The sequence below is a fragment of the Cervus canadensis genome, chromosome 24 (genome assembly GCF_019320065.1).
Source record: "Cervus canadensis isolate Bull #8, Minnesota chromosome 24, ASM1932006v1, whole genome shotgun sequence".
In the NCBI taxonomy this organism is placed as follows: Eukaryota; Metazoa; Chordata; class Mammalia; order Artiodactyla; family Cervidae; genus Cervus; species Cervus canadensis.
Window position 1 is genome coordinate 7,796,839 of NC_057409.1, and position 20,081 is coordinate 7,816,919.

The window sequence follows — 20,081 nt, forward strand, 5'->3', positions numbered from 1 at the left end:
CTGGGGGTGGGAGTGGGGGTCTCCAAATCAGCGAGGTCAGTCCTGGTCCTGCCCCCAGGCCCTGCCCTCTTCCTCCTTGGCCATGGTGGGAGGGCTCCATCCTCTCCCACCGCAACCCCCCCCCGAAGCCCCACCCAATGCACACAGCCCTGGAGGTCTGGCACGAGGGTCCTCTGACACATCTCAGAGTCCTATTGTTGTAACAAATCAGTCAAAATCCCATGTTACAGTTAAATAGTATAGAAGATGGTTTACTGTACAAGCAAGTTGTGCATTAAAAACAAACACACCAAGCAAATTATAGTGCAAAGCAAGTTTCCATCCCTCCCCCACCCTCTTCTCAGCCCTGGGACGGTTTTACGGAAGGTATGCGTATAGCAGGTATGAACATATCAGCATGACAATATGTCACAACCAACCTGTACCCATCACCAACAGGCTTACAGTAAACGGTAACCATACCCCTTGATTCCTCTTGCTTTCCGAGCCAGTGTGTTTGCCTCGTATGACTTTAAAGCAGCCTTGTAAATAAGGACCCATTTTTACCAGCCCAAGCTGTCTGCACCCACCATGGGCATTAAAAAAACAAGACTCAGCATGGCTGCCATCACTTTTAGTCGGGGACTGGGCAGGGGGCGAGGGGGTCAATTTATTTTCCGGTCCCTGCCCCGACCAGGGCTTGGATATCAGGAAGCGGGTAGTCATCTGGGGGGGGTGGGGAGGGCTACAAAGTGCTAGGCCCTGGGGACCCAAGGGTGCCTCCCGCTGGAGCCTGGGGCCCGTGTACAACCACAGGGAACAGGAGAGAAGACACCGGGGCAGTGAATCTGTAGCTGCTTCCTGAGGAGGAGTGGGGAGCCTGCCCCCTCAGAGCCTGCACGCTGCCTGAGGGAGTCAGTGGAATCCCCCAGCAGCTGTTTTAAAGGGATGGAGACGTGCTTTTTTTCCAGAAGACAAACTGCAGCAAGAGGGGGGTTGAGTAAGACCACCAGAAGGACTTCCTAACCTGCCTGAGTGTGTACCCCGTGTGCTTCTCCGGCGGTGGCTGCAGGCTGGGGTGACGGGCTGGCCAAGTGCTGTTACAGAGACAGCCGCCAAGGGGCACTTTGTGAGGAGATTCCCACCTCCACAGAAGATGGGGCCGAAAACAGCGACTAAATCCACATGCTGCCCAATGCTTCTAAGAGTTTTCTTGTCCTGTTCCCCTTCTGCCTTTCTAGAATTAAAAAAAAAAAAAACCCTTAGGCATGGGTTTCTTATGCCTTTCTAGAACCAGAACACTCGGACGTGCCTAAACCGGGGGGCGAGGACTGTTTTCCCATCTGCAAACTGTAGCACTTCCCGTGAACAGAGCCAGGGCTGAGGCTGCCAAGCTCTTAACAGCTCTTGTGATCTGCCCTCACTCAGCCACCACGCCCCAGCTCACACCCTCTCGAACAAGAACAAACGCCTGAAGAGTCACAGACATGAGATTCCAGCCTTTCACTGGCGCTTCCTTTGTTCCACAGCAGGGTTTCCCTATGGTGGCAGCTGGTAGGATGCTGCTGAAGGAATGTGACATCTTGAGGAGGTTTTTGGGGGTGTGGCTAACAATTCCACACCCTCAAGGGGGTGGGGGCGTACCATTCACTATCACGGGGCCTTTTCCTGTAAGGGACTGGGTGTCTGAAAATGTTTGAGAAACTTCTTTTTCTAAAACCAGCTTTGACAACTTGTTTTTCTTTTTTGTTGTTGTTGTTTAAGACTGCTCTGGGAGCAGGCTGGTTAAAGATGGAAGGTTGTATGTCAGAGGTTGGGAGGTTTGGCTGGGCCTTCTCAGGAGGCTGGGGGTCAGGGGTGTGTGCAGCTTGGCTGGACCTAGGTAGGACAGGGAGGCTGACATCTGACCCCATGACCCCTCACCCCAAGGCTTTCTGCTAGGACCTGTCCGGTCCTGGTGCTCTCTCCAAAAATGGCAACATGGGAGACCAGCCTAGGGGAAAGGGGACCCTTCCCAGGCCCCAGAGGGAGGAGAGGGCGAACGGCTCCGACTGGTAAAGTGCACGGAGGCCCCGTCTGCAGGTGCCTGCCCTGGTTTTAGGGACCTGCTGTCACAGGCCAGTCTGCTCTGGGGCCCTGGGACCAGGTTGGGGCCTCTTAGTTGCTATGATTTGTGGAGGAGCAGAGCTCAGGTAGGGGGGCGGGCCTGGGGTGTTCTCTTTCCATCTCTGCTAGCGATTCCCCGGGGCCTCTGGAGGGGTTGCTTCCTCATCCATACCATGAGGAAGACCCCCTTTCAGGGCTGGGGGAACCTTCCAGTTGTGACTCAACTAGTGTAAATGTGGAGGGAAGGGCTGGGCCCACGGGGTGAGGGGTCTCTGAGGAAGATGGCGCCGGGGCGGCGGGGGGGGGGGGTCTTTCTAGGGCTCTGTGGATAACAGGGCAAACCATGTGGGCAAACACCACCTCTCTTTGGGAAAGAGATGGTCTCTGTCCAGGGGGCCTGGGCCCCTGACAGCAGTGGGCATAGCTGGGCACAGCCGGGTCACCCTGGGCAGGGGGCGGGGGTGGGCGGGTGGCAGGAGGGGACTTCTCCCACAGGGACGTGGGATGAGATGATCTGGGCTGGGGGCGGGGTCCTGGGAGAGGTCCCAACCCCTCTGTACAAAGACGTGGCTCTGGGATAAGACGCTCTTAGAGCCAACCACCAGCTCCGGGGCCACCCCCTGGGACGGTGGACCCGTCTGGGGCCCATGACTGCCCCGGAGCATTAAGTCCAGTTGGTGCCCTGAGCCTTGGAGCTGGGCCCGCCGCGCTTGTCTGGAAGGTTCTTGGGGGTCTCTCCCCTCCGCCGCGCGCTGCCGGTGAGAGCCGTCCACCCTGCCGCGGGCGGTCAGTAGGGCCGCCACACGGCCTCGTCCATGCGGCCGGGCGTGCTCAGCGCGGTGGGCGAGTTGCTATGGCTGCCGTCGGCCTCCACGCCGTCGCTCTGGCCGCCCAGGCTGGGGTTCATGAGGTTGCCGGTGGCGACCGAGGCGGCGCTGCTGGTGCAGGAGGCCAGCATGCGGGTCGGGGAGCGGTCGCCCCCGCTGCTGCCGCCTCCGCTGCCGGCCACCATGGAGAACTGGTAGGAGCCCGAGGACGCGCCGTAGTAGAGGTGGTAGGGGGACGGGTTGGCCTGGAAGGGCCCGCTCTGGTTCTGCGGGGCCCCCGGGTAGGGCGGCGGGAGGTAGGTGTGGTGGAAGCGGCCGGTGGCCGGCATGCTGGCCACGCTGAGGCCGCTGATGCTGGTGCCCGAGGGCGTGGCGCTGTACGGGAAGGCGGCCGACATGGCCCCTGGATAATGCATCCGGGGGTCGGGGAAGCGGCTCTCCGTGAGGGGCGGCAGGAAGGAGCGGTCGAACTGGCGGGGGTCGGAGAAGGGGTTCAGTTCCGAGGTGCCTGGTGGGAGGGGGTGGACAGCAAGGAGGGACCGGTCAGTCGCAGCCCGACGCCCCCCACCCTCCTCCCGGCCGGGGACCCTTCTTTAAGAATGACCTTGGGCGACGGCCCTGATTGGTCCAGGGGTTAAGAATCCACCTGCCACAGCAGGCGACGCGGGTTCGATCCCTGGTCCGGGAAGATCTCGCACGAGCAAGGCAACTGAGCCGTCGGGCCACGGCCACGGAGCCCGTGCTCTGCCAACAAGAGAAGCCACCGCCGTAAGAAGCCTGCGCCCCATAAGGAAGAGCAGCCCTCACTCGCCACAACTGGAGAAATCCCACGGGCAGCAACGAAGACCCAGTGCAGCCAAAAATTAAAAAATAGATTGATTTTTAAAGAAAGAGAAAAAACAAAAAGGACCTCAGGCTCTGGTTCATAGGCCCGTGTGGGGGACCCCCTGGTTCTAGGTCTGGCTCTGCTCTGACCCTTCTGGGCTGCTCCGGGGCTGGAGCCTGCGGACTCCGAATCTGGCCCCCACCTGGGGACAGGTGAGAGCAGGTGTCTGGGCTGTGGGTGGCTGGGGAGCGGGGGGCGCCCACCAGGGCAGGGAGCGGGGGGTGGGGGTGGTGCTTGTCTCTCTCCTCCCGGAGTCCTCGTCACAGCCTGGCCAAGCAGAGGCCCGTCGAGGGGGTGAAGCTGGGCCCCCAGCTGGGCTGTTGGTGTCGGGGACCCCGAGGATGGGGCCAGCACCGGCCACCCAGCAGCCTGGCCCAGCAGCTCCTGCCTCCCTCTCTCCCTCTGGGTTAAGTAAGAACTGGGAAGACCATGGGTGTGAAGAGGGTCTCTGGTGGTCCTGTGAGATAAGGAGTTAGTCCTGCTTTTTGCAGACAAAGGGAACAGGCAGAGAGAGAAAGATGGCTTCTCCTATGTTGCACAAAGGACTGGAACTCTGCACAAACGTCAGGGGCTCTCTGCTTTCTGCTCCCACTGGGATGTACCCGTGTGCGTGCACCCACCTCACCTCTCTGCCCAGTGGGGCTCAGCGAGCCTACGGGAGCTGTCTGGCCTGCATTTGAGGGGGCTGCGTCCACCGCGGCTCTGTGCCTGCCACCCGGCCTCACCCTGGGCCTGTCATCTCCAGGGCTGCCCGCAGCCTGGAGCTGCCTGGTGGCCAGACAAGGGTCAGATGCTGCCCTCACCTGCCTCCACAACAAAGTGAGATGGCAGATCGAGGGGGTCTGGTGGCCTGGGCTCTGCCCACATCGCAGAGAGACCCAGCGTACAGCCCGAGCCCTGCCCTGACTCCCCCAGGGGTTTGGCTCCAAGACGCAGGTATCCTAGCCTCTGCCTCGCCTTTTGTAATCACAGACTCCCAAACCCTCAACTTCCCAAGAGGCTTCAGGAATGAGTCCAAATCCCTTAGTACGAAACCTGAGACTCAGAGAGGGTGAGGCACTCGCGGAAGGGTCACACAGCACCGGGGACCTGGCGCGGAATCCGGGGGTTCTTGGTCCTGAGCACTTACACGTGCCTGAGGGGTAGCTGTCCCATCTCTGAGGCAGCACATTGGAAGTTAACTATATCGTCTCCAAGCTTAGATACAGATCTTAGTTCTGACACTGACTAGCTGTGTGTCCCTGGGCAAGTCACTTAACCTCTCTGTGCATCGGGTTGTCCCACATGAAAAACGGAGACGATAACAGGCCCTAGGGATTTAATACATGCAAAGTGCTGACACTGGGCACAGCGCAGGGGCCTGAGGAGGGCTGGTGCTGCTGCTGTGGCTGTGACACCTCCCGCTCTTGGAACCCAGGAAAACTGGCCCATTTGGGGCCCAGCAAAGATGAGCCCCTGACCCCAGTCCTTCCTTGTACCGTGGCCACAGGGGTGACTCTGGGCAGCAGTGGGGTGGAGGGCAGGTGAGCTCCCAGCAGCAGTTCCACTGGGAAGTCAGTCTGTCCCCAAGCCCTCTGTCCACCAAAGACTAGGGGCCAGAGAGGACTCGGGAGGTGCCTAGCCCCTCCCCTGGCCAGCTCCAGGCGGGCACGGTCTGCAGGGCCTGAGGCGTGGCTGGGATAAGAGCTGCAGGTGCTCTAGGCTTTGCTTTCCCAGGTCTGCCTGAGGCGCTGTGTGGCCTCAGATAACACCTGCAACCTCTCTGGGCTTTGGGGTCTTTCCGGCTCAGCTGGAGGTTGCTTCCTCAGCAGCAGGCTCTGGTCCTGGACATGGACCAGAATGCAATGTTGAGCCCAGGCTCCAGGTTGGGGAGATGGGGGGCGAGGGTCCTGGAGACTGGGGTCTTCTGGCACACCTGGTACCCTCCCTAACAGATCTCTTGACTGGTCAGTGCTGCCCTGAAGCCTAGGGGGTCAGGGGAGCCTGGCTCCCATCCTCACCTCCCAACCCCGGGGAAGAAGCCTTGGGGGCATCGCCTGGCACCTCCCGGAAGAGCTGAGCATGAGACTAACACCTTGCTCTGAGCTCAGAAAAGTGAGTGCTGACCCTATGACAGGGAAGCCTTTTTTCAAAACAAAGGGGACCCAAACAGGGACCCCAGGATGCAATGACAGGACTGCAGTCTGCTAAACACAGGGGTTGTGCCGGGTGGGCCTGGGTGTGTGTGGCCCTCAGGGGGTCCCGTGGGCTGCGGGCAGTCTTGCCTGGATCTGCCACCATCCCCTCCCGTCTCCCTCCCAGGGCAGGGTGGCGGGGGGAGCATCTGCCCTCAGCACCCCTTAGCTCCTGCCCCCCCCCGCCCACTCCCTCCAGCCCAGTAGCCCCAGGAAACCTGAGCTGGCCAGGCCGCTGTCGAGCGGCCAATCCCAACACTGGGAGGAAATGTTTATTTTCTTCTCCAAATTGCCCCAGCTGCTGCGTGGTGGCTGAATGAGGCCTTTGAGCTGTGAGAAGCCCCCATTGTGGGCGGCCGCAGCCAGGGGGCTGGGGGCTGGGGTATGGGAGGGTTGGGGCCTCAGCGCTGCTTGCCAGTGACCAAAGCTGGGGGGTCAAAGCTGTTAACAGGAACCAAGAGGAGTGGTGGAGGGTGCCCTGAAGAGGACCCCCAGGATGGAGTCTGAAGGCAGAGATCTGTCCCACCAGGAGGGGACGGTCAGAAAGAGGGACTCCCCAAGCCTGGCTCTACCAACATCCCCTCGGTGACAGATGCCTCCTTCTTCCCACTTTAGAGATGAGAAAACTGAGGCTCAGAGAGGGGAAGCGACTTGGGGAAGATCACACAGCCAGTGCCTGGCAGAGCCTACCTGACTGCAAAGGTCAGGCTCCTTCCCTGGTCTTGGATGTCAGAAGCCCTTCCTCTCACTCCAAAGGGGTGGGGTGGGGTCAGCCGGTGTCCCACACAGGCCCAACCTCCTCTCCTCCCAGGCCCTGGGGAGGCAGAGCCTCTGCCTGCTGCTGGGCCAGGCCTGGCCCTCTGGGGCCGGACAGGGGTGAGCAGGTCTGTCTCAGACTCCGTCAGGCGCTGATTCCCAAGCCATGTCCACACAGCTGGAAAGGGGAGGAAGGGCTCTCCTTCCATGGGAGCTGCTGGCCGGGACACCACTCTGTGCCCACCTGCTGGGGTCCCTGGCTGGGCCCCAGCCCCTCCCATGGCAGAAGACCTGGCATCTTAGACCACTTTACCTGCACAAAGGCTGGCTGGTGGGTGACGGAAACACGGACAGCTTCTGGATAGAGGTGGGCACGAGCCCAGAAGACCTCTCCCTGTCTCCTGAGCTCAGACCTCTCCACCCTGAGGTGCCCTGGATTCAAGAGTTGCTGAATGTCTCAAAGTGGACAGCCCCTGGCCCAGAGCTGCAGGACAGGGGTGGGGGGCCTCTCCCCACCTTCGGGGCTCAGCAGCGCCAAGGCTCAGCTCCCCAGGCCAGAAGGGAGGAAATTTCTCTTCACGCCAGGGGGCTTCATCAGTATGCCATCGTGCCTGGCACACACGGCCAGGGCTGAGGGCAGGGCCTCCCGTAATGGAGAGACCAAGTACAGACCCCCTGGCCTGGGCCCTCAGAACTACAGGAGGCACCCAAGGGCAGGTGCTGTGGACGTTTTGAATCTGGCCAGTGATGGTCTGTGTGATCCAAGGGTGGCCCTTCACCTCTGAAGCCTCAGTTCACTCATCTGCCAAATGGGATCTAACCAGGGTCCAGGGGACTGAGAAAGGATGCACACCCGTGGTGCCTGATGGCAGCTGGCCCTCCCACCCCCGTCCAGCGCTGGGGATGAGCGCACTCCCTCCCTGCCTCGCTTGAGGGTCAGCTGTGCACTCAGCCCCCTGCACCCCACCCTACTGGCCAAGAGAACCTGGACAGCAGTATTCATCCTCCAACCATCCATGGAGCACCTGCTGCGCGCCAGGCCCCGTACACCTGGACGGTCCGCCTGAGACCGGGGCTCCCACGTTCCTGCTGTGTCCATCCGGCCACGGGGGAGAGACTCCATCCCGCGCCTCCGCCCAGAGGCCGCCCTCCTCCTCCTCCCTGTCTGGGAAGTCTCTGGGTCGGTGGGGACCTTTCTTAGATGAAAGTTCTGTGTCCCTCCAGGGCTACAACCTCACTTTACAAAGTCTGTCTGAGCGCAGTGAGATCATCTGAATGTCACCCCAGGCCTGGGCAGAGGCATCCAACCAACCACCTTGCTGAGATGAGAAAGGCGAGGTTTGGGGGCCCACCATGTCCTCGGGGAACAAGTGTCTGTCTCAGGCTCTTGGGGCAGGTCCTGTCCAACTCTAACGGGCATGCTGGGGGACCAACGGCTATTTCCCGCAGAGGACAAGGAGCTCCTGGGGCACAGGGGAGGGACTGTGTCTGTCCATTCACACTGGTCCTTGAGGCCGGGCACGGTGATGGCGCAGGGAGGGTGGCCGTATCTACTTGCTGAGTGAAGGAAGGAAGGGCTAAGCCCAGGACCCCGCAGAGCAGGCCCTCAGAGCGCGACGAGCGTCGGAGCAAGTGGGCAGCCGCGCTCCGACGTAAGACCAGGGCGGTGCAGTCAAGGACCTTCCAATGAGCTTCCGCTCCGCTCCGAAGTAGAGGGACCACGCCCAGGCCCCCGCCCACCCCCGCCGCCGTCCCCGCTGGGTGACCTACCTTGGATGGGGGTCTGGGCCTGGCTGCCGAAGTGGCTGGTGGTGCTGAGCGAGCTCCGGGGACTGGGCGTGCTGGGCGTCACCCGCATGCGCAGACGCTCCAGTTCCCCGAAGCGGTCGGGGAACGCCTTGGTCTGGTCCTCCAGCTTCTGCCGATGCCCTGCAGGGCATGGAACCCATAAGCAACTCATCCCTGAGAGTCTCGGGGTGGGGGGTGGGTGCGCAGAAACGCCTCGCTCCGTTGGGAAGTTCTCCCTGCGGTCTAACCTTAGGCCTCTGCAGGGAGAACCCACAGGCCGTTACCAACCTCTTTTCTGAACAGAGAACAGTCAGTATGGGCCACCCTGCTGCTGCCATGATCTTACCCTGACCTTCTGACACCACAGGTGAGACTCAGAGAACTTCCAGGCCACATAGCCAGTAGGTTCTGGAGTCAAGATCTTGGACCTGGGGTTCAAATCAAAGCCCATGACCTACACCTACCTCTACGTTACACTTTTTAAAAAATATTTACTTTTACTTATTTGTTTGGCTGTGTCGGGTCTTAGCTGGGGCATGTGGGACCTAGTTCCCTGACTAGGATAGAACTCTGGCCCTTGCATTGGAAGTGCAGAGTCAGCCACTGGACCACCAGGGAAGTCCCCATGTTATACTTTTTGGCAGAAGGGAAATCTGAGGCAACAGGCATGCGCAGGGGCTCAGGCAGGCTCCGTGGGAGGCAGGGAGAGAACCCAGGGATGGTACCATTCTCTGCCCCCAGCATTCCCTGCCCGCCCCCAGCATTTCCATCTCCAAGAGGGATGAAAGAAGGCCCAGAATGGGAATGCCGGCTCCTCCAGTCCAGAGCTATCTGGGAACCCCCAGCACATGCCTTCTCCCCTCTGGGCCTCACACAGGAGGGGAAATTCACCAGGATGCCAGCAAGTGCTGCAGGCACTGTGTGAGAGGCCAGACTCCCGTCTTTGTCCAGAAGCTGGGGACAGGGGCATTGAGCTTGGAGAAAATACCAGAGGTTTCCAGGATCCTTCTGCCATTACCACACGAGAAGGGCCCCAGCCTCGTCTCCAAGAGCCTGGAGGAGCTAGCAGGGTCAAGATGGCCATGCCCTCCCTGCCTTTAAGCAGCCAGTCAAGGCCACCCTCAAGCCCTCTTGAATGACATCAGGCTCACAGGGACCACCCCTTCACACACACACTCACACACACACACAACTTTTTCAATTACTCATTTTACATTTCACAAGCAACACGTGAATATCTACGAAAAGAAAAGCATTACAGGTAAGGCTAACGGCTCCTCTGACCCACCCTAAATCCTGCCCAGAAATCCCCATGTGATCAATTTGGAGATCTTTCTTTCCAGGTCTTTTTTAGGGTTTCATGTGCATGGAAAACACATAGCAAGTTTGTCATGGAACTTTCTTGAATGGTCTCAGCCTGGTTGTATCATTCTGTAACTTGCTCTTCCATAGCCCACCTGGGTGGGGGCCCCTCAATTTCCTTATCTGATAAGTACAGAGAGTACCCCTGCCTCAGAGAAACCACAGAGTTTCCGCAAAACCTCGGGAGCCCACCCTGGGTCATGGTGAGGAGCCATGAGTGGGGGCAGATTGGCCTCGCTGAGCCCATGTGTGTCCCAAGTTCCTGCTGAGACAGGCAGGCTGGCCTGGTCCTCTTTCTGTGAGACAACAGGACTGCGGCTCAGAGAGGTAAAGAGGCTTGCCTGAGGTCACACAGCGAGGAAGTGGGGAGGATTTTCTAGACCTGGGATTCTTGGAAAAGCAGCATGGGGAATGGGCTGGGGGAGAGCAGAAGGCTCGCCTGAGTCCTGGGGTCTGCAGTGACATGAGGAATTTTCTAGCTTGACAGAGAAAGAGAAGACAGTCTCAGAATATGGCACTGGGCGCAGGGGGGAGGGGGGGGCTGGGAAAGTGTGATGGGACCCTTCACTGCTGTTGGGAACGAGGGGGGCAGAGCTGGAGGCTGCAGAATGGGCCTGATTCCCGATTTTCAAAGGAGGATGCAATGGATTCTGGTACCCACAGGCCCCCAGGCTGGCTCCACACCCCTGCCACCAGCTCACATAGGCATCTGAGAGCCCTGAGGAATGGAGCTGGCTGTCCTGGGGGCCACAGCGGGCTCAACAAGCCACCAAAAACCAGGGAACCCAATTTCTCCTCCAAGGAGGACCCAGGCCCGGGCCCATGGGACATGTGGCAGCCAAAATGAGCCCACTTGACACCAGCCAGCCCCTACTATTGCCTCCCAGGACCCCTGGAAACAGGGAAAACGTGGGCTGGAGTGAGTTTGGCTGGAGCTGAGGATGCAAACTCATGCCTAAGAGGACCAGGCAAGTCTCATAAATGAGGCAGATGGGATGGGTGGGGACTGGGCAGACTGGGGAGGGTGGGCTCGTAGAAGGGGCAGCTGCCATCCAGCCCAGCTGACTGGTGCCCCGTTGGGGGTGGGCCCAGTGCTGCCAGTTTCCAATTTACCAGAAGCCAAAAGCCTGCTTTCCTATGAAATCTCCCATATTATGTATGTCGGCGACTAACCTAAATACTGAAACGTGAAAGTCACTCCGTTATGTCCGACTCTTTGCGACCCCGTGGACTATATACAGTCCATGGAATTCTCCAGGCCAGAATACTGGAGTGAGTAGCTGTTCCCTTCTCTAGGAGATCTTACCACCCCAGGAATCAAACCGGAGTCTCCTGCATTGCAGGCAGATTCTTAACCAGCTGAACCACCAGGGAAGCCTGGTATGCTGAAAACAACAACAATAACAACAAAATAAACCACTTGGCAGAATGTGTCTGCTTGGGGGTTGCCAGTTTGCAGCCTCCAAGTTTGAGGTTTCATTTGCTGGTTGGCTGTCTAAGGTGAGCCACCGAGGACTGACTAATGGATATCCTTGGGGACAGGGTCTCTAGGGGGGGCCACAGGGCTCAGCCTCGGTCCTGGCAGGCCAATGCTCTCGCCCTGGCTGCTGCGGCCACTGGAGACGGCAGGGTGACGTGGGTGAGCTGGATCATGAATGCATTCAGAACAATCTCAACAGGCAGGAAGCCGGCCGGATAGATGTGGAGACCGCAGACTGACCTGACAGCAGCTTCGGGTGCAAAGGATCCGGGTGTCTTAGCCAACCACAAGCTTGAAGTGAGCCAATGGGGCTACACAAAAGCTGCTGCAAAACCTCAGGCCCTGCTGTTATTGTTGCTGGCGGATAGAGTCCCCGTTTCTGAGTCACACTGAGTACAGAGTGTTTACAGAGATGCCCGCGGGCCGGCGGAAGGAGGGAGGGGTTCACAGCCCGCCTGGGTTCAAGGACCGCCCGCAGCCTGGTGGCCGCGCTGGAGTCACACCCCTTTCCCCCACCCCAAGCCACAGTGGGAGGGCCACACGCTGCCCTTGCAGGTCGTGGTGCTGACCAAACAAGGTCTCTGGACGCTCTCCACCCTCCCCCGCCCCAGGTCACTGTCCTCTGTGTGGTCACTTCTACCCCAGCTCATGCCAAGGGAGGCAGGATTATCATCTCCACGTGGAGACCAGGACACTGAGGCCAGGGCGGGGAGTCCTGTCTGGGACACAAAGCCAGGCCAGCAGAGCCAGTGTCGGCACCCAGACCCCTGACCCCAAGTCCAGTGCTCCTTCTCTGGACACTTCCCTTTTGTCCCCATTATACAGATGGGGGGCCACTGAGGCTTCAAGATGAACCCTACACTAAGTGACTGGTCTGGGATATAAAGCAGGTAATATGGTCCCGGAGCACGCGCTCCAACCACGTGCTACCCTGCCTTCGCGAAGGGCAGACTTCCTGGAGAGGAGTTTTCATAGCATGTGGGGAACCGCTTCCGCATTGCTGTGGAGCCCCCGAGTCATGGCCGGGGAGGGGCGAAGGGGAGCCCAGGCGGCTCGATGGGGCCAGGGCGCCAGAGAGTCTCAGAGCCTCGGGGCCCCGGCCTTCACACTGGGAGCAGAACAGAACTCCCTGTGCCCGAGGAAAGAAGATGGGCCTTCAGAATAGACCTCTTTCATTCAGCAGCCCACAGTGAGGGCTGGGGGCGGGGAGCCCTGGCCCAGTTCACCGGGTCACCCGGGGCCCAGTCCTTTCACGCCAGGACTCAGTTTCCCCTCTGTACATACTGCTCCCCAAGGCCCCTCCAGCTTCGAAAATCCCTGACTTAAGACTCCAAGAACTAGCCACTGGCCAGGAAGCGGCCCCAGAAGGAAGGGAGGCAGGGATTGCTGGCTCAGGGCCCCTCCGTCTGCTCCTTCTGCTGCTGTCCGCGGGGTTTCTCTAGTATTCTCTGCCTCAAACACTTCAGGGCAGCAGCTCTGGTACAGCCCCTGTCAGGAGTCTTCCTGTCCTTTGGGGCTCAGCCCAAGACCCCCCCCCCCACCTGCCCAGGAAGCCCCCTTCTCCCAGCACAGAGCCCCACAGCTCCTCTGCAAGGCTAAGAGCAGTAGCTAGCCTTAAACGGCGGCTGACGCTTCCGGAGTGCTTTCTCCACTGCAGGGTCTCAGCACTTGATGCCCTGCCTTGTCTCACCCGCGTCATCCCCATGGCAGGAAGGAGGGGTGGGGAACAGCGAGGAGGGGTGTCTACCATTGTCCCTAGTACACAGGTGAAGAAACTGAGGCTCGGGGAAGGCCAGTGACATGCTTGAGGTCACAGAGAAGCACTGGCCACCGTGCCTTCCTGCAGCACGCCCTGCATGAAGGAGCCTGGGTTGGCAAAGCTGGGGGGGATCCAAACGGTTGGCTGTCAGGGCCCAGCCTAGGCCCAGGGCCCAGGGCCGCTCTCTGCAGGTGCAGGAAGACAGGCCCTGGAAAAGGAAGATGAGAGGGTCTCAGTGGACCCCAGCAGAAGCCCCGCCCTGCTCTGAAGCCTGGTCCAACCTTCTAAACTCACACCCTGCTCTAACCCCCAAGTCCCTCTCCTCCCTCTGGGCCTCGGTTTCCACACCCATTGAGTGGTTATCATACTGTCTAAGCCCTGGGCTGAGGCTGAGCCAGAGGATGGGCCCCCAAATGTTTCAGAACAGAGGGAGGATGGGACACTGGGGGAGGGCGCCCCCCACCTTGCCGTCTGGACCTGGCGGCCCGACCCCCTGCAAGCAGCTGGGCTCAACTCACTGAGGGCCCCTCCGACGTCACCTCGATCAGGGCTCGTGGTGATCACGGATCATGGTGGTCGATCAGGATCGACCTCGTGTGTGAGCCTCCGGGGCCCAGCGACCCAGGGCCTGTCCCGGGCAGCTCTCACCCACTGGTGACTGGGGCAGGTCACTCTCTCTTCTGGGCCTCTGGTGTGTCATCTGTGAAATGGAGCTCACACTCTTAACTCCTGAGGGTGCAGACAGGCTGGGGAGAGTGAAACCCCGGCCTGGCCTTGGCCCTCGAGATTCACAGCTCCTCCTCAATGACCTAGTAGGTGACTGGCAGGGGGGAGTGCTGGGGGGAGGTGTGTGCACCCAGCCTCACAGGTATGCGAGAAGGATCAGAGCTGGGGGACGAACACTGGATCCCAGCCGGACTGGTGATTCACCCGGGGTCACAGCAGCAGAAGCCTGAGGACCAAGGCTGGGTTCCAGTGGGGGCGGGGGGGGGTGTCCCTGCTCTCTACTCCCAGGGCACCACTCATTCCTGGGCCAGCACTGGATCCTCCGGGACTGCCAGGGACCTGGTGCTTCCAGGGGGAAGCCTGGGGGCCATCAGGGCCATCCCCCTGCCTTCACCCTGGCCCAACACAAGGCCCCCAAGACGAGTATGGCAACCACGTGAGCAGACGTTTTCAATGGGCCATGCGCTGTGCTAGGCAGGCCTCGCGTATCATCTCCAAGGGCCGTGATGATCCTCTGGGAGGCTGCTACCATCACACCCATTTTCCACATGGGACAGTGGAGGCACGTGGCGAAGGGCAAACCCGGAAGGGTGAGCGCGGTGCATGGAGCTCAGCTGCTAAGGTCTTGGCTTCCTCAGACCTCTGAGAGAGAGGACAGCTGGGCTCCTTGGCAGCAAGGCCGGGCTGGCAGCAGGCCAGCTCAGTGTCCTGCCGTGGAGGGGGCAAGGGGGGCAGCAGGCCAACCGGAGCCGGGAGCCAGAAGCAGCAGCGCTGGGTGGGGCCGCGGGAGAGGCGCGGTCTGCGGGCGACAACGTGGGCCCCAGCCGCGGGGCTCTTCTGCCATCTGAAGCCTGTCGGCCACCTCCTCGGCTGCCCGGCCCGGGCCTGGTGCAGCCACAGCTCAGACACAGCGGCCACTGTCTGCCCGGCCCCGCGGGTGGGGCACCCGGGCCCGAGGCCCGCTCTGTGGCCTGTCGGGAGATTTACACCCGGCTCTTAACAGCCGCGCGGCATCGCAGGCGGGTGCTGGGCCCGGGGTGGTCCGCTGTGAATCGGCCCCCTGTGAGCAGATGAAAGCCGGTCGGCGGCTGAGCAGAGAAGCGGGCGGGCGGGCGAGGGGCCAGCGGGTCCCTCCTGGGGCCACAAGCGGGGCTTCCAGCGGCCTGGGCCTGATTAGGGGGGAGCCCCGGAGGTCTGAGGTTAACCCCTTCCCGCCTGCTGGCTGCACTCCCTGGGAGTGGGTGGGGGGCGCGTCCTGGGAGCCAGGGGCTGGGAGCAGCTGCCTCTCCTTCAGCCGGGCACCCCTCCGGTGCCCACACCTGGAGCGGAGAACGGAACTGTGGCGACCTGATGTTGGCGGCCGGCTCAGGGTCACTCGGCCTGCCCACGCTGTCTCCAGCTCCCAGCCGCCCCCGTGGCTGTCTGCTCACCTCCTTCAGGCCTCTGCTCCAATGTCACCCCTTCAGGAGGTGACGTTTCCCTGTGGGTCCCGGCCCTGCTCGCTCCACCCCTCCCCCAGCTTCAGTTTTCTCCACCAGACTTCTCACTACCGGAAATCGGAACTAGCTGATCATTTGTTTTACCTCGTTCATTCATTCAACAAGTATCTACTGAACACCTACGACGTGCTCACGTCTGTGTTCCAGGGTATACACCAATGTCTGGCAAAGCAAAGGACCCCCCCACTGCCCGCCCAAGGTCGGGGGGGCGCACAGTCAGTTATCAGGGAAGATGAAAAATAGGTGAAATATATGAGTGAGCTGTATAGCATCTTAGAAGGTGACAAGTAAAACGAAGCCAGGGAGTTTAGGGGGACGGGGATGTCTGTGCGGCCAGGGGGTGTCGGGAGAGGCACGCCCAGGTAGAGGGAACAGCAGGGCAAAGGCCAAGAGGCCGAGCGTGAAGCTGCCTCCTTCAACGACGGGTCAGCAGGCCAGGCGGCCAGGGTGGGGTAAGCAAAGCGGAAAGTGGAGGAGAGGAGGGTGGAGGGGTCCCGGTCACACATCAGACTGGGACCTCATGGCCGTGGTGAGAGCAGCATGACTTACCATCTCTCCCCATCCCGAGTGTGTGAGACCCAGGAGGGCCAGAACCTGGTCTGTTGGGTTCAGTGCAGCCTCCTCAGTTTCTAGAACAATGCCTGATACATGGTTGGGACCCAGGAAAGTAGTATTTGTTGAAACCATCCCATGTATATTTTGGGGAAGAAAAGACACTGCCCCCTCAGGGCAAGATGGGCCCGTGCCCCCGTGAACCTGCGCTCCACCCTCCCAGGTATGTGTTAGTCGCTCAGTCGTGTCCACGCTTTGTGACCCCGTGGACTGTAGCCCGCCAGGCTCCTCTGTCCTTGGGATTTCCCAGGCAAGAATACTGGAGTGGGTAGCCGTTTCCTTCTCCTGGGGATCTTCCTGATCCAGGGATAAAACCCGGGTCTCCTGCATTGCAGGCAGATTCTTTACTACCTGAGCTACCAAGGAAGCCCTCCCAAGTACACCACCGCCGAGCCTGGGAGACGGGGTGAGCGGTTCCCAAACTGTGGTCCAGCCCAGGCCCGCTCGAGCACTAATCCGCCTGCCACCGTGCTTCTGGATCCTGTTCCACCTGCTTCTTAACCAGCCCCTGGTGACTCTGAGGGACACCAGCCCTGAGAACCTCGGAAACCAAGGCCACACAGGCAGGAAGCCACCAAGCCAGCCTTCAAACCCAGCTGGCCACCTGGCTGCAGACTGGGCACGCTCTGCAGGGCAGCAGAGGGGAACGACCCAGCCACAGAACCCACAGCCAGGCCTCGGGGCGCTGAAGGCGCCCGCTCCCTGGCTCCCGGGACCAGCCTTGACTCCCATTCCTCCCCACAGAAGGCTCAGCCCTCACATGGGGTTGCAGGGGTGGGGGACGGTCCCGAAGCAGGAGAAAAGCCCAGAAGGAAAACCTGGCGAACATCCACCAGGGGAGTCTTGAGGGCCAATCAGCGACAGTTTCATGGAACATCCACAGCTCCCCACAGCAGGAGCTAATGCCATCCCCGCCTTACAGATGAGCACCCTGAGTGTGGAAGGCCCTTCCACGTGGCTCTGGCTTCCCGGGGCCCCAGGCTGGAGCCCCAAGGGTGTACCGAAGCTCGCCCTGGGGCAAGTGGCTTTGTCTGCCAGCCTGTCTCCTCCTGGGGTTTTGAGGATCAATTAAGAGACTCTGGGGGCTTCTCTGGCAGTCCAGTGGTTAAGACACTTCCACTGCAGGGGGGCACAGGTTTGACCCCTAATCTGGGAACTTAGATCCTACGTGGCGCACAGTGCGGCTCCCCCACAAAGAGAGAGAGACTCTGCAAAGGGCCCGGCACCCCGGGAGTGCTCACTGACCAAACGCAGCTAGCTGAGCTGGCCTCTGACCGCTTACAGGTGGGGAAATGGAAGCCGAGAAAGGAGGCGGCGGCGTCCAAAGGCGGCAGAGTGCAGGCCAGGTTGGGGCTGGAACCAGGGGTGCTGGGGAGACCTGCTCCCAGGGCCAGGCGGAGGGGTGGAGCAAGCAGGTGCTCCGAAGGGAGACCAGGAGGGCCACCTCCCACATCCGCCCTTTTCTACAAACGAGCGTCTGCTAAGATCAGAGTGCGGCAGAGGATGAGACGGTTGGATGGCATCACCAACTCAATGGACATGAGTCTGTGCAAACTCCTGGAGACAGTGAAGGACAGGGAAGCCTGGCATGTGCTGCAGTCCATGGGGTTGCAAAGAGTCGGATATGACTTAGCGTCTGAACAACAACCAAGATTTTGTTTCAAGAAACTGCTTTAAAAGCACTGATCTGGCCCACACTGAGTTGCTTCTGACTCTAGGGTCTTTGAGAGCCCAGCTTCGTTCCCTTCCTCTTGCTGCCTCCAACTATGCCATCCCTGCCCTAACCAGCTCACCCCAGGAAGGGGCCGTCTCAGGTGTGGGAGACCTAGGGAGAGACAGGCAGACAAGGACTCGACTAGGGGCAGAGAGCTGAGCCTCCGTCCTCATCCAGTGGCCTCAGTCGGGGACGGTGGGCAGCTCTGGGCTGGGCAGGGCTGAACACAGAGGGTCCAGGCATTGGACCCTTCTGGAATCTGAGGGATCCAGGCATTGGCTGGGTCCTGGGAGCCTTCCCACCAAGCTCCAAGTCCCCTGCCTGCCTGCCTCTATGCACGGGAAGCTCGCCGCTTTGTGGAGTGGCTCCTCAGTGCTCAGCATCATGCTGAGCCCAACTGGGGCTCCCATTCATCCTGATTAGGCCCCTGGAGACTTACAGTAAAATAGCACCTCCTTCATCAGAGACTCAATGCCTCTACTACTATGACCTGGGTTTCTCAGCAGCCACCTTGCTGCTGACCAAGAAAGGTTCAACCATCGACCAGTGGGGGTGGTGGTGGGAGTATGGGGGAAGCCAGACAACAAGGATTAACAGAACACCAGGGATCCAGAGACTCACAAGGACCCTCCCTCTGCTACAGCCAGATACTATCCACATGCTATCATCCCACTTCCTGGAGGAGGCAGCTGAGGCACAGAGAAGTCAAGGACTGCCCCAAGGTCCCCCGGCCAGGCAAGCCGGGTCAGAATCTGCTCTCTGTACCATGCACCTGTGGCTTACAAGGGCTTCCCAGCCATCACCACCTTGAGACTCTTGAGGTCACTGACCTGGTTCACAGATGACAAAACCGAGACCAAAAAGGAGACAAGACTTCTCTCGAGTCACAAAGCCCAAGGTCACAGTCATGGGCCCGTCCCCATCTAATCCCTGCAGGAAGGAACCAGCAGGAAGGTTCCAGGGCAAGTGCCAGCTGGGAGGTGAATCACTTGGGCCTGATGATCGTGATCAGGAGCCTCGGGGGCCTTGGAGGAGGTGGCCTTGAGAAGCCTGCAGGGAAACACTTCCAGGGCTGCAAGACCCTGCTCTGAGCCCTTCCCCAGTGGCCAAGTGCTAGTGTGGGCTGGACAGATGGGGGGCCAGGCCTGATTCCCCAAAAGAGAGAGGGGCCCAGGGCCAGGCCTGGGTGGTCTTCACTGATGTTGCCCTTACACAGCCATAGCCCTTCCCAGCCTCCTTCCTCAGGCCCACTCAGCCCTGGAACTGGGACTGAAAGCTATTTCTGGGAAGACTGGGCACCTTCCTACACCTGAGAGTGTGAGGCCCTGGCCAGGTTCTCAACATCCCCAGGGCTGGATTCCTCCTCCTGGGATCCCAGTGACCCTCTGGTTCAGGATCCCATGAGACAAGAAATGAGAGAGGGTTTTCTAAACTGTAAAGGGCCATGGCGACAAAGACAAGGACATGGCAACTCTCAATACATCGATCATGCCACAGGGTTGGGGCCAGTCCACATAAGCACTCCGCTCTGAGTTCAGGAAGCAACCAGAGATGACCGGCTGCTTGTTTCATTCATTTATTCATTCCCTCATTCATTCAGGAAACACAGGTCTCCGGCCCGCAGTGGCAGCTGCCCCTCTGGTTTCCCTAATCTGAATCTGAAACTCTGCGTCATCCAGCAGGCAGAAGCAACGAAACCGAAACCCTCTCTGACGCTAAAATGCATGGATGACCTGCTCCCTGCACAGAATATGTGCTCAATAAACAGAATCAGATCTGCATTCCTGATCTCAAGAGGTGGGTCCTGGGGTCGGAGTATCTGGGCTCTGTGAGACTTGAGTCACACTGAGATTCAGAGGAAGGGTTTCCAGGAGGGGATGTGGCCTCGCACCCCGAGCAGCGCCTGCTTTGGGTGCTCCCTCCCTCCCACAACGGGCAGAGGAAGCTGGGGTGGAGTCAAGCCAACCTGCCCCATCTCTGCCCAAACACACACCGCCCTCTCTGCAGTCTTTCCATCCTTTCCTTTCCACATTCCCCCGTCGCCCCCTCAGTGGGCAGTCAACCCTCAGGGTGGCAGAGTGGAGGTCAAGCTGATCCGTCACCTCCCCTTTGCAGCCTGGCTCCCTCCAGCCCCAGGCTAAGCACAGGCACACAGCGCAGGGAGGCCGCGGCGCAGCGCTGCGCGCGAGGACTGCAGTCCCCACGGCTCCAGGGACCCAGTGCCCTCTGCCTGACCCTGCTGACCCCGCTGGGCCCCCCTCCCCCGCCCAGTCGGTCCGGTGGCTTTGGCACTTACGTCTGGGCTCCCGGGGTCCATCCACGGTCACCTTGATGGCGCGGTGGTAGGTGGCCACTTGCGTGGGGTTGGTGAACACGGTGATGGTCAGCGTGAAACTCTTACCTGGGGGGAAAT

At 60.2% G+C, this 20,081-nt stretch overlaps 1 protein-coding gene across 1 annotated transcript in view; it reads right to left on the reverse strand.

The window, feature by feature from the left end:
- Positions 1-224: 224 nt before the first annotated feature.
- Positions 225-20,081, reverse strand: part of RUNX3 (RUNX family transcription factor 3) — a 66,108-nt gene continuing 46,251 nt past the window's right edge. The window contains exons 4-6 of the mRNA XM_043444895.1: positions 19,965-20,069; positions 8,499-8,657; positions 225-3,420 (exon numbers count right to left, since the gene is read on the reverse strand). Of these exons, the coding sequence (XP_043300830.1) occupies positions 2,873-3,420; positions 8,499-8,657; positions 19,965-20,069 (812 nt within the window). The 3' untranslated portion in view covers positions 225-2,872. The remainder of the gene's footprint in view (positions 3,421-8,498; positions 8,658-19,964; positions 20,070-20,081) is intronic.